Source organism: Borostomias antarcticus (genome assembly GCF_949987555.1).
Source record: "Borostomias antarcticus genome assembly, chromosome: 4".
NCBI lineage: Eukaryota > Metazoa > Chordata > Actinopteri > Stomiiformes > Stomiidae > Borostomias > Borostomias antarcticus.
Window position 1 is genome coordinate 14084734 of NC_140237.1, and position 13652 is coordinate 14098385.

At 43.7% G+C, this 13652-nt stretch overlaps 2 protein-coding genes across 2 annotated transcripts; both read right to left on the minus strand.

The window, feature by feature from the left end:
- Positions 1-2158: 2158 nt before the first annotated feature.
- Positions 2159-5253, minus strand: LOC311307758 (chymotrypsin B-like; the record flags this gene model as incomplete). The annotated part of the gene is made up of 7 exons (XM_084436623.1): positions 2159-2383; positions 2679-2812; positions 3032-3212; positions 3773-3857; positions 4170-4249; positions 4917-5020; positions 5202-5253. The coding sequence occupies 7 exons, from the start codon at positions 5251-5253 to the stop codon at positions 2222-2224; spliced, it is 798 nt and encodes a 265-aa protein (XP_084292749.1). The 3' UTR covers positions 2159-2221.
- A 2373-nt stretch (positions 5254-7626) lies between these two features.
- Positions 7627-11241, minus strand: LOC311308224 (chymotrypsin B-like; the record flags this gene model as incomplete). The annotated part of the gene is made up of 7 exons (XM_084437163.1): positions 7627-7851; positions 8662-8795; positions 9015-9195; positions 9756-9840; positions 10153-10232; positions 10905-11008; positions 11190-11241. The coding sequence occupies 7 exons, from the start codon at positions 11239-11241 to the stop codon at positions 7690-7692; spliced, it is 798 nt and encodes a 265-aa protein (XP_084293289.1). The 3' UTR covers positions 7627-7689.
- Between the last annotated feature and the right edge of the window lie 2411 nt (positions 11242-13652).

A 13652-nucleotide genomic window follows, 5' to 3' on the forward strand; every position in this document is an offset into this window, starting at 1 on the left:
ACATTTCACAGTATGTTGTACTGTGAGATGTATCACAATCCGTTGTGTTTACTGTATGTTGCAACTTTAACTAGAAAGGGACCACAGGGCTCAGCCGATTAATGCATTTTGTTGGTATAATCGAGTTGAAATGGTTAAACTCACTCCTCAGTGTAAATATAGCATACTTGCACCATTGAAGAGTAAGCTTTTTGGTGGTGTAACTGATTGTGGTGTTTATGAGAGGTGCTCATGTATGGACACAACTGAACATACTTGTGTAATTTTTTCAATCAGCCATTATAGACAATAACACAAGACATACGTTGCAAAACTATATATAGAAATTAAGTCCAGTGTTTCTTCCTCGGGGGGGTAAAAAGGATGGGCACTAGCCCAGTGTCCATCCATATGGGAGGGCTAGGGCACTAGCCTAGTGTCCATGCCTCAGGGAGGGGTAGAGGGGCATTAGCTCAGTGTCCATGTCTCTGGGATGAAGTTGTCTTATGCTACACCCCTCCATCAAGTTTCATGAAATCGTTCTGGTATTTTTTGTGTAATCCTCAGATATTACTTTGTTTTACATGCACAGAAACATAAGATAATATTGGTTTCTTAAACTGCAAATAAATGAAGTTGATATCTAAAGCTGACTTGATTCCTCATTGTAACAAAGAGCCAACGTTCTCTAAAGAAAAATCAACATCTTCCTCGCGGCTCGAACCCGTGATAAAAATTAGGCAATGCTTAAGCCTAGCAGAAGAAGTAAAGACTAGAAAGCGTTCTCAGAGCACAGGTTTCCGCGCATGAATGTGTAAGTTAATAAAATTAATAGATAAGATAATAATAACTTGTTGATGCAGGTGAATGTAGGGAGATGCAGGTGAATGTGGGGGGGGGGCCTCTACGCATCCATGCCCAGGGGCCCATTTTTTCATGATCTGTACCACACGGGCAAAAGGGGCACATGCTCAGGGCCTGGGAATCAATAAGTTCCCTTGTCTTTCAAAGAAAAAAAAAAAGACTGAAATTGTTTGATTATTTCGTCAATTAACCACTTCCCCGGGCTGGGGCACTTGACATTGTATTCACCCGATGTTGGATTGAATAAATCACCTCCAATGTACGTTGAGTAATCCATGCTGCTCATCAACACAATGCCCAAAAATCTGTAGGCTACGTCATCATCAATCACTTGATGCGCATTGTTAACTAGAAGGTTCATTGAACAACATGAGTGAGTATGAACACAAAAGTGGAGCAAGTGGAGAAAGATCTGGAACAAAGAAATTATCCAAACTGCCAAAATTAGACATTTTGTTTGTCGCCATCATTCAGTAGTCATGGCCGTTCTGTCATCTTTCACGCGTTGCGACTACTTAGTGAGCACTCATTCTCCAAACTAAAACTAATTAAAAACTGGATTGGCCATATTATCGATCGAAAATGACCGGCGTAGAAGTTAGACATTGGACGCAATGTGGATGACTTTGAACAGTGCACGGCCCGCAGAGTGCCCCAATAGTGGTGAGTACGCCTGCTTGATGAACTGGCCGCCATGCCATACCTATTAGCGAAAGGTGAATTTATCTAAACATTGCTATTGATACATGACTGATGCTCAACTCTTGGGTGCGTGCCTTTGTCTATGATTTGTGCTGTGTGCAGGCTGGCACGTGGTGTTATTTGATTCCCTTGTTTGTTTAACCAATCAAACAACATTAAATAAGACTGATTAGATAAACCAAAATTGTCTAAATAACGTTTAGATAACTTATTCTAACAATATCTATATAACTTGAGAAAAATGTAGCAATTAAGGCTTATAAGCCCCGCAGTTAGCATGAGGGCATGTTAATGTGTGCGATGTAACGAAGGCAAACTAGGTCTAATGGGCTAACCTGTTCCGCCACTGTGTGTAGGCTACTATTTGCGCATGTAAGGGCCCATGGCAAATTTGTGTCCAGGACCTGTGCTCATGATGATCCGTCCATGTGTCACCTACATACACTGTACTTGCCCAGAGAATAGTATCTGTATTCATAAGCAAACAGCCCCCTTCTCCTGGTTATTTTCAGCACAACAATGCCAAAAAAGAACAATCAAGACAAAAGCACGAGTGTATATTTATATTTTAGTACATTTATTCAATATCCAGTGTAGACAGATGAGTGACAATTTCCATCTTAGCCATCAAATATGCCGCGCAGGACAGACTGAATGGATTGGTGGCATTGCCTTCTTAGTTAGCAGCCAGGATCTGGTCCACCCAGGAGCGGAGTGCGGTGACGCGAGCGTAGACAGCAGGGGTGGAGGTGGAGCAACGGCCGCTTCCCCAGGAGACGATACCGACCAGGTTCCACACGTTGTTCTTCTCGCAGACCAGAGGGCCACCAGAGTCACCCTGAGATAGAGAGAAAGAGAGGGAGAAAGGATATTAGACTCTTAGGCTATATGAGATGTCCTACACACAAGTGGTGAAGAAATGCATGGATGGAGGTTAAAGGTCTGAGGGGTCAAAGGGATGAATGAAAGGACCAATCAAAAGAAGAGGAGAAGAAGAGAAAGAAATGGTCAGATTCAGAGAATTAAAAAGAAGAGGGTGTCGTTGAACAACAACAAAAAAACAGCAGAAGGAAGAGAGGGTTGTGTGAAAGTAAGAGACTGAGAGACGAATAGAGGGGGCGAGAGGATCTCACCATGCAGGAGGTAGCTCCGTCAGCACCAGCGCAGATCATGACATCGGTGATCTTTCTGCCCCAGTGCCTCTTGCACTGCTCATTGGACAGCAGGGGCAGGGCAGCCTGCTGCAGCTTGTTGGGGGTATTGGGGGCTGAAGGGAGATGTGTGACAGAACATTAGAACTCACATCACAAATGATTCTGAAAACATTGAGTCAGGTGTTGCCTCACAGCCTTGCGGACTATTGCATGGCTATATGCATGGCTATTGGCTACTGTACTTTTCATTAGGGGTGGGTGACAGTCACAGATGAAGGGTCAGTAGCTTAGGTTAGGTAGGTTATGGTCAGTTCAATGTGACCATGTCTCACCATTGTAGCGAGTCAGGCCCCAGCCGGAGGTCACACAGGTCATGCCAGGGGAGAAGACATCGCTAGATGCAGCCAGGCACACAGGGGACACGGTTTTGCCCAGAGTCACAGGCTTGGATAGCTTGATCAGGGAGATGTCGTTGTTGATGGTGCGGGGGTTCCAGCCGGGGTGGGTGAAGACCTGTGGGAGGAAGGTATTTAATCCTTTGACCATGACACTGGAAAAATTGTCCCCCCCAAAAAATTGAAATCTTTTTTTTTTTTCCAAAGAAAAAAACCTCCAACACTTCCTAAAAGCTGAGAAACTGCTTTCTAGTAATATAGGGAACATCCAATTAATATTCGGAATGTTGTCACTATACTTACAGGGTTAAAAGTCTAAGGACATGGTACTGGTGAGCAATAGAGCTTCATTACAGCAGGTGGGAGCAGGATGAAATTGCCGCTCCAATACACTTAAGGTTAATTTTTGTACGTGTTAGAGGATATTTCTAACCAGAGATAATGTGACAATTATAGTATTTTCAGAATACTTATTTTGCACTATTTGCAAAGTGGCCTACTGTTTAGTGTTTATTTTTCAACGTTAACCCAGGACGATGAAACCAGTGAAATGGTAAAATGCAAACTCTGAGGTAAAGTATACATCTCAAATACTTTTAAATACTTAGATTTTTGTTTTTGACCAAGGCTTGCTAATCTGCCCATAGATCTGTGTCCAAACAAGACAGTGTTGTGTACCTTAGAGGGCCTGATAACCTGGATCTTCTCGGTGTTTCCATATGATGACTTGTCATGCTCTCCAAAGATCACGTTGTGGGAGGTCCTGAAATACCAACGAAAGTCATTACAAAGGATGAAGAGACCCATTTCCAACGACTCTCCCCAGTCATCTATTGTAAGGGGCACGATGCGTACAGCTGTCCTAACTGCAATACATTTTCAATTTCTACAATACGGCATCTTCTGTTTTCGTGTTAGTCTATTGTGTGCAAATTTGAAGGACTGTACTTTTAGGTATTATGTACTTAGATGGCACTTCAACAACCGATGACTTAAACCAATTCCCCACAGTTGCACATAGAGAACAGAGATATAACGGACCAAATGGACCACATGACAGCAGTGGCGCTCTCACCTGACGTTGCAGTGAGCGGCGGTGACCACCCAGTTCTCGTTGATCAGGGAACCTCCACAGAAGTGGAAACCATTGGATTGCTGAGCAAGAGAAGAGAGACCATAAGGAATATCAGTGGCTAAAACCAAGAGAATTGATCGCAAACAAACATAGTAATCTTTCTAACAAGACAACTTGAGATTTATGTCTGCAATGTGTCAAGGACATATACAAAGCAGAATTATGTAGGTAAGAAAGTACATCTTAGTACAATAACTGTCTTTCCACTGTCGGGCCGAACGGTTGCTAGGTAGTTTAGTTCGGCTCCGTTCTGCCCCGGACTCGTGAGAACCGTTGCCATCTGTCTTTCCATTGTCGGGCCGCTAACAGTATGGAGGAGGGTTTGGTTTATTTTGGACGATTTCTGGTTCTTCTATTTATGCGCGCACAAACCGTTTTCTCTACATAAACAAGCTAACGTCTGTTTGGCTAAGTTAGCTTACTCGAGTCAAGAGACTGACTTGCAACCAATCAGTGAATATGTATAGGCCTATTAAGCCTGCCTAATCGAACGGTTCTGCTTCACTGAGTACGGTTGTCTAACCGTGCCTTGGGAATCGTGCTAGGAACGGTTTATAAGTGTTCCAGACCCAACCGTTTCCAGGGGGAAAGACCCTCAGAACTGTTATCTTGTATGCTCAGAACTGTTTAGCCCGACAGTGGAAAGACGGCTAATATCAGAGTAGGGCAGAATAAACTGGCACTCACCTGCAGGGACACCTGCCAGGGCCAGGAGTGGGGCACGGCCTCTTCACCGTTGACAATGCGGGCATAGCCAGTCACCTGGGGAGGGATGGCGGGGGTGCCGCAGCCTGGAGACAAACAATGGAAGTGTCACACATGCCCCGCCCCTGACTTGGTTTGTCTGCTTTTCATTTTAGGCTCCAAATCTTATAGTTTCAGGAATATCTACAGAGTGAAGCCTGTTAGTGTAAAACACAAATGTGTAAATAAATAAAAAATACATCAAAAAATTAACTTCGTAATGCTTACCGTAGGCGGCACTGACGAAGGCGAGGCAAGACACGAGCCAGAGGAAAGCCATTGTGACAATGTGACTGTCTAAGGGGACTGGGAGACCCTATTTATCCCCAAAACCTGCCCCATATACACCAATGGGAGCCCAGACTTTGTCCACCTCCCCTTGGAGTATGGGTTGACCTTGAAAAAGCGGTATCAGCTGCTTATCAACGTTGGCCGTTCTGGGGGGACTGACTGACTCACTCATTTTCTCACTAACAGGGTTTATGCTGTGATACATTTCACAGTAGTATGTTGTACTGTGAGATGTATCACAATCCGTTGTGTTTACTGTATGTTGCAACTTTAACTAGAAAGGGACCACAGGGCTCAGCCCATTAATGCATTTTGTTGGTGTAATCGAGTTGAAATGGTTAAACTCACTCCTCAGTGTAAATATAGCACACTTGCACCATTGAAGAGTAAGCTTTTTGGTGGTGTAACAGATTGTGGTGTTTATGAGAGGTGCTCATGTATGGACACAACTGAACATACTTGTGTAATTTTTTCAATCAGCCATTATAGACAATAACAGAAGACATACGTTCTAAAACTATATATAGAAATTAAGTCCAGTGTTTCTTCCTCGGGGGGGTAAAAAGGATGGGCACTAGCCCAGTGTCCATCCATATGGAAGGGCTAGGGCACTAGCCTAGTGTCCATGCCTCAGGGAGGGGTAGAGGGGCATTAGCTCAGTGTCCATGTCTCTGGGATGAAGTTGTCTTATGCTACACCCCTCCATCGAGTTTCATGAAATCGTTCTGGTATTTTTTGTGTAATCCTCAGATATTACTTTGTTTTACATGCACAGAAACATAAGATAATATTGGTTTCTTAAACTGCAAATAAATGAAGTTGATATCTAAAGCTGACTTGATTCCTCATTGTAACAAAGAGCCAACGTTCTCTAAAGAAAAATCAACATCTTCCTCGCGGCTCGAACCCGTGATAAAAATTAGGCAATGCTTAAGCCTAGCAGAAGAAGTAAAGACTAGAAAGCGCTCTCAGAGCACAGGTTTCCGCGCATGAATGTGTAAGTTAATAAAATTAATAGATAAGATAATAATAACTTGTTGATGCAGGTGAATGTAGGGAGATGCAGGTGAATGTGGGGGGGGGGCCTCTACGCGTCCATGCCCAGGGGCCCATTTTTTCATGATCTGTACCACACGGGCAAAAGGGGCACATGCTCAGGGCCTGGGAATCAATAAGTTCCCTTGTCTTTCAAAGAAAAAAAAAAAGACTGATATTGTTTGATTGTTTCGTCAATTAACCACTTCCCCGGGCTGGGGCACTTGACATTGTATTCACCCGATGTTGGATTGAATTAATCACCTCCAATGTACGTTGAGTAATCCATGCTGCTCATCAACACAATGCCCAAAAATCTATAGGCTACGTCATCATCAATCACTTAATGCGCATTGTTAACTAGAAGGTTCATTGAACAACATGAGTGAGTATGAACACAAAAGTGGAGCAAGTGGAGAAAGATCTGGAACAAAAAAATTATCCAAACTGCCAAAATTAGACATTTTGTTTGTCGCCATCATTCAGTAGTCATGGCCGTTCTGTCAACTTTCACGCGTTGCGACTACTTAGTGAGCACCCATTCTCCAAACTAAAACTAATTAAAAACTGGATTGGCCATATTATCGATCGAAAATGACCGGCGTAGAAGTTAGACATTGGACGCAATGTGGATGACTTTGAACAGTGCACGGCCCGCAGAGTGCCCCAATAGTGGTGAGTACGCCTGCTTGATGAACTGGCCGCCATGCCATACCTATTAGCGAAAGGTGAATTTATCTAAACATTGCTATTGATACATGACTGATGCTCAACTCTTGGGTGCGTGCCTTTGTCTATGATTTGTGCTGTGTGCAGGCTGGCACGTGGTGTTATTTGATTCCCTTGTTTGTTTAACCAATCAAACAACATTAAATAAGACTGATTAGATAAACCAAAATTGTCTAAATAACGTTTAGATAACTTATTCTAACAATATCTATATAACTTGAGAAAAATGTAGCAATTAAGGCTTATAAGCCCCGCAGTTAGCATGAGGGCATGTTAATGTGTGCGATGTAACGAAGGCAAACTAGGTCTAATGGGCTAACCTGTTCCGCCACTGTGTGTAGGCTACTATTTGCGCATGTAAGGGCCCATGGCAAATTTGTGTCCAGGACCTGTGCTCATGATGATCCGTCCATGTGTCACCTACATACACTGTACTTGCCCAGAGAATAGTATCTGTATTCATAAGCAAACAGCCCCCTTCTCCTGGTTATTTTCAGCACAACAATGCCAAAAAAGAACAATCAAGACAAAAGCACGAGTGTATATTTATATTTTAGTACATTTATTCAATATCCAGTGTAGACAGATGAGTGACAATTTCCATCTTAGCCATCAAATATGCCGCGCAGGACAGACTGAATGGATTGGTGGCATTGCCTTCTTAGTTAGCAGCCAGGATCTGGTCCACCCAGGAGCGGAGTGCGGTGACGCGAGCGTAGACAGCAGGGGTGGAGGTGGAGCAACGGCCGCTTCCCCAGGAGACGATACCGACCAGGTTCCACACGTTGTTCTTCTCGCAGACCAGAGGGCCACCAGAGTCACCCTGAGATAGAGAGAAAGAGAGGGAGAAAGGATATTAGACTCTTAGGCTATATGAGATGTCCTACACACTGTCACGCCCCCTCTCTCTGCGGCAGCCGTGTCCTCTGCCTTCTGTCTCCTCCCAGCCCCTCCCTGCTCTGGTATGCCTGGAAGGCAATCAACTCTACCTACCAAGCACACCTGTTCCCAATCCTCATCAGCAGCTGAAGGCCTATATAAATCCCTGGCTCCTTCCCTTCGGTGCCAGATTGTTGTTTAAGCTACACGTTAGTAGACCTTGCTGAGCCGCTAGTTTTTTCATGTTTTTCGAGTGATATTTGTCTTATATGTTTTTCCTTGTTTTTTCAGTTTGGTGACGCCTGCCTCTCCAGCTGCCTGAGGATCCCTTCTGCTGCCATCACCTTTTTGTGGATTGCTCAGTTCGTGAAGGACTCTTAGCTCAGTTGGAGGAGAACTATAAGCCAAGTTTTTGTCCGTTTTTTGTGTTATTTTGGTGTAAAGAACCAGTAAATCATTTTTTTTGAGCATAACCTGTGTCTGTGTCTGCCTTGGGGTTACCTAGCCTGCCATTTCCTAACACACACAAGTGGTGAAGAAATGCATGGATGGAGGTTGAAGGTCTGAGGGGTCAAAGGGATGAATGAAAGGAGCAATCAAAAGAAGAGGAGAAGAAGAGAAAGAAATGGTCAGATTCAGAGAATTAAAAAGAAGAGGGTGTCGTTGAACAACAACAAAAAAACAGCAGAAGGAAGAGAGGGTTGTGTGAAAGTAAGAGACTGAGAGACGAATAGAGGGGGCGAGAGGATCTCACCATGCAGGAGGTAGCTCCGTCAGCACCAGCGCAGATCATGACATCGGTGATCTTTCTGCCCCAGTGCCTCTTGCACTGCTCATTGGACAGCAGGGGCAGGGCAGCCTGCTGCAGCTTGTTGGGGGTATTGGGGGCTGAAGGGAGATGTGTGACAGAACATTAGAACTCACATCACAAATGATTCTGAAAACATTGAGTCAGGTGTTGCCTCACAGCCTTGCGGACTATTGCATGGCTATATGCATGGCTATTGGCTACTGTACTTTTCATTAGGGGTGGGTGACAGTCACAGATGAAGGGTCAGTAGCTTAGGTTAGGTAGGTTATGGTCAGTTCAATGTGACCATGTCTCACCATTGTAGCGAGTCAGGCCCCAGCCGGAGGTCACACAGGTCATGCCAGGGGAGAAGACATCGCTAGATGCAGCCAGGCACACAGGGGACACGGTTTTGCCCAGAGTCACAGGCTTGGATAGCTTGATCAGGGAGATGTCGTTGTTGATGGTGCGGGGGTTCCAGCCGGGGTGGGTGAAGACCTGTGGGAGGAAGGTATTTAATCCTTTGACCACGACACTGGAAAAATTGTCCCCCCCAAAAAATTGAAATCTTTTTTTTTTTTCCAAAGAAAAAAACCTCCAACACTTCCTAAAAGCTGAGAAACTGCTTTCTAGTAATATAGGGAACATCCAATTAATATTCGGAATGTTGTCACTATACTTACAGGGTTAAAAGTCTAAGGACATGGTACTGGTGAGCAATAGAGCTTCATTACAGCAGGTGGGAGCAGGATGAAATTGCCGCTCCAATACACTTAAGGTTAATTTTTGTACGTGTTAGAGGATATTTCTAACCAGAGATAATGTGACAATTATAGTATTTTCAGAATACTTATTTTGCACTATTTGCAAAGTGGCCTACTGTTTAGTGTTTATTTTTCAACGTTAACCCAGGACGATGAAACCAGTGAAATGGTAAAATGCAAACTCTGAGGTAAAGTATACATCTCAAATACTTTTAAATACTTAGATTTTTGTTTTTGACCAAGGCTTGCTAATCTGCCCATAGATCTGTGTCCAAACAAGACAGTGTTGTGTACCTTAGAGGGCCTGATAACCTGGATCTTCTCGGTGTTTCCATATGATGACTTGTCATGCTCTCCAAAGATCACGTTGTGGGAGGTCCTGAAATACCAACGAAAGTCATTACAAAGGATGAAGAGACCCATTTCCAACGACTCTCCCCAGTCATCTATTGTAAGGGGCACGATGCGTACAGCTGTCCTAACTGCAATACATTTTCAATTTCTACAATACGGCATCTTCTGTTTTCGTGTTAGTCTATTGTGTGCAAATTTGAAGGACTGTACTTTTAGGTATTATGTACTTAGATGGCACTTCAACAACCGATGACTTAAACCAATTCCCCACAGTTGCACATAGAGAACAGAGATATAATGGACCAAATGGACCACATGACAGCAGTGGCGCTCTCACCTGACGTTGCAGTGAGCGGCGGTGACCACCCAGTTCTCGTTGATCAGGGAACCTCCACAGAAGTGGAAACCATTGGATTGCTGAGCAAGAGAAGAGAGACCATAAGGAATATCAGTGGCTAAAACCAAGAGAATTGATCGCAAACAAACATAGTAATCTTTCTAACAAGACAACTTGAGATTTAGGTCTGCAATGTGTCAAGGACATATACAAAGCAGAATTATGTAGGTAAGAAAGTACATCTTAGTACAATAACTGTCTTTCCACTGTCGGGCCGAACGGTTGCTAGGTAGTTTAGTTCGGCTCCGTTCTGCCCCGGACTCGTGAGAACCGTTGCCATCTGTCTTTCCATTGTCGGGCCGCTAACAGTATGGAGGAGGGTTTGGTTTATTTTGGACGATTTCTGGTTCTTCTATTTATGCGCGCACAAACCGTTTTCTCTACATAAACAAGCTAACGTCTGTTTGGCTAAGTTAGCTTACTCGAGTCAAGAGACTGACGTGTATTGCAACCAATCAGTGAATATGTATAGGCCTATTAAGCCTGCCTAATCGAACGGTTCTGCTTCACTGAGTACGGTTGTCTAACCGTGCCTTGGGAATCGTGCTAGGAACGGTTTATAAGTGTTCCAGACCCAACCGTTTCCAGGGGGAAAGACCCTCAGAACTGTTATCTTGTATGCTCAGAACTGTTTAGCCCGACAGTGGAAAGACGGCTAATATCAGAGTAGGGCAGAATAAACTGGCACTCACCTGCAGGGACACCTGCCAGGGCCAGGAGTGGGGCACGGCCTCTTCACCGTTGACAATGCGGGCATAGCCAGTCACCTGGGGAGGGATGGCGGGGGTGCCGCAGCCTGGAGACAAACAATGGAAGTGTCACACATGCCCCGCCCCTGACTTGGTTTGTCTGCTTTTCATTTTAGGCTCCAAATCTTATAGTTTCAGGAATATCTACAGAGTGAAGCCTGTTAGTGTAAAACACAAATGTGTAAATAAATAAAAAATACATCAAAAAATTAACTTCGTAATGCTTACCGTAGGCGGCACTGACGAAGGCGAGGCAAGACATGAGCCAGAGGAAAGCCATTGTGACAATGTGACTGTCTAAGGGGACTGGGAGACCCTATTTATCCCCAAAACCTGCCCCATATACACCAATGGGAGCCCAGACTTTGTCCACCTCCCCTTGGAGTATGGGTTGACCTTGAAAAAGCGGTATCAGCTGCTTATCAACGTTGGCCGTTCTGGGGGGACTGACTGACTCACTCATTCTCTCACTAACAGGGTTTATGCTGTGATACATTTCACAGTAGTATGTTGTACTGTGAGATGTATCACAATCCGTTGTGTTTACTGTATGTTGCAACTTTAACTAGAAAGGGACCACAGGGCTCAGCCGATTAATGCATTTTGTTGGTATAATCGAGTTGAAATGGTTAAACTCACTCCTCAGTGTAAATATAGCACACTTGCACCATTGAAGAGTAAGCTTTTTGGTGGTGTAACAGATTGTGGTGTTTATGAGAGGTGCTCATGTATGGACACAACTGAACATACTTGTGTAATTTTTTCAATCAGCCATTATAGACAATAACAGAAGACATACGTTCTAAAACTATATATAGAAATTAAGTCCAGTGTTTCTTCCTCGGGGGGGTAAAAAGGATGGGCACTAGCCCAGTGTCCATCCATATGGAAGGGCTAGGGCACTAGCCTAGTGTCCATGCCTCAGGGAGGGGTAGAGGGGCATTAGCTCAGTGTCCATGTCTCTGGGATGAAGTTGTCTTATGCTACACCCCTCCATCGAGTTTCATGAAATCGTTCTGGTATTTTTTGTGTAATCCTCAGATATTACTTTGTTTTACATGCACAGAAACATAAGATAATATTGGTTTCTTAAACTGCAAATAAATGAAGTTGATATCTAAAGCTGACTTGATTCCTCATTGTAACAAAGAGCCAACGTTCTCTAAAGAAAAATCAACATCTTCCTCGCGGCTCGAACCCGTGATAAAAATTAGGCAATGCTTAAGCCTAGCAGAAGAAGTAAAGACTAGAAAGCGCTCTCAGAGCACAGGTTTCCGCGCATGAATGTGTAAGTTAATAAAATTAATAGATAAGATAATAATAACTTGTTGATGCAGGTGAATGTAGGGAGATGCAGGTGAATGTGGGGGGGGGGCCTCTACGCGTCCATGCCCAGGGGCCCATTTTTTCATGATCTGTACCACACGGGCAAAAGGGGCACATGCTCAGGGCCTGGGAATCAATAAGTTCCCTTGTCTTTCAAAGAAAAAAAAAAAGACTGATATTGTTTGATTGTTTCGTCAATTAACCACTTCCCCGGGCTGGGGCACTTGACATTGTATTCACCCGATGTTGGATTGAATTAATCACCTCCAATGTACGTTGAGTAATCCATGCTGCTCATCAACACAATGCCCAAAAATCTATAGGCTACGTCATCATCAATCACTTAATGCGCATTGTTAACTAGAAGTTCATTGAACAACATGAGTGAGTATAAACACAAAAGTGGAGCAAGTGGAGAAAGATCTGGAACAAAAAAATTATCCAAACTGCCAAAATTAGACATTTTGTTTGTCGCCATCATTCAGTAGTCATGGCCGTTCTGTCAACTTTCACGCGTTGCGACTACTTAGTGAGCACCCATTCTCCAAACTAAAACTAATTAAAAACTGGATTGGCCATATTATCGATCGAAAATGACCGGCGTAGAAGTTAGACATTGGACGCAATGTGGATGACTTTGAACAGTGCACGGCCCGCAGAGTGCCCCAATAGTGGTGAGTACGCCTGCTTGATGAACTGGCCGCCATGCCATACCTATTAGCGAAAGGTGAATTTATCTAAACATTGCTATTGATACATGACTGATGCTCAACTCTTGGGTGCGTGCCTTTGTCTATGATTTGTGCTGTGTGCAGGCTGGCACGTGGTGTTATTTGATTCCCTTGTTTGTTTAACCAATCAAACAACATTAAATAAGACTGATTAGATAAACCAAAATTGTCTAAATAACGTTTAGATAACTTATTCTAACAATATCTATATAACTTGAGAAAAATTTAGCAATTAAGGCTTATAAGCCCCGCAGTTAGCATGAGGGCATGTTAATGTGTGCGATGTAACGAAGGCAAACTAGGTCTAATGGGCTAACCTGTTCTGCCACTGTGTGTAGGCTACTATTTGCGCATGTAAGGGCCCATGGCAAATTTGTGTCCAGGACCTGTGCTCATGATGATCCGTCCATGTGTCACCTACATACACTGTACTTCCCCAGAGAATAGTATCTGTATTCATAAGCAAACAGCCCCCTTCTCCTGGTTATTTTCAGCACAACAATGCCAAAAAAGAACAATCAAGACAAAAGCACGAGTGTATATTTATATTTTAGTACATTTATTCAATATCCAGTGTAGACAGATGAGTGACAATTTCCATCTTAGCCATCAAATATGCCGCGCAGGACAGACT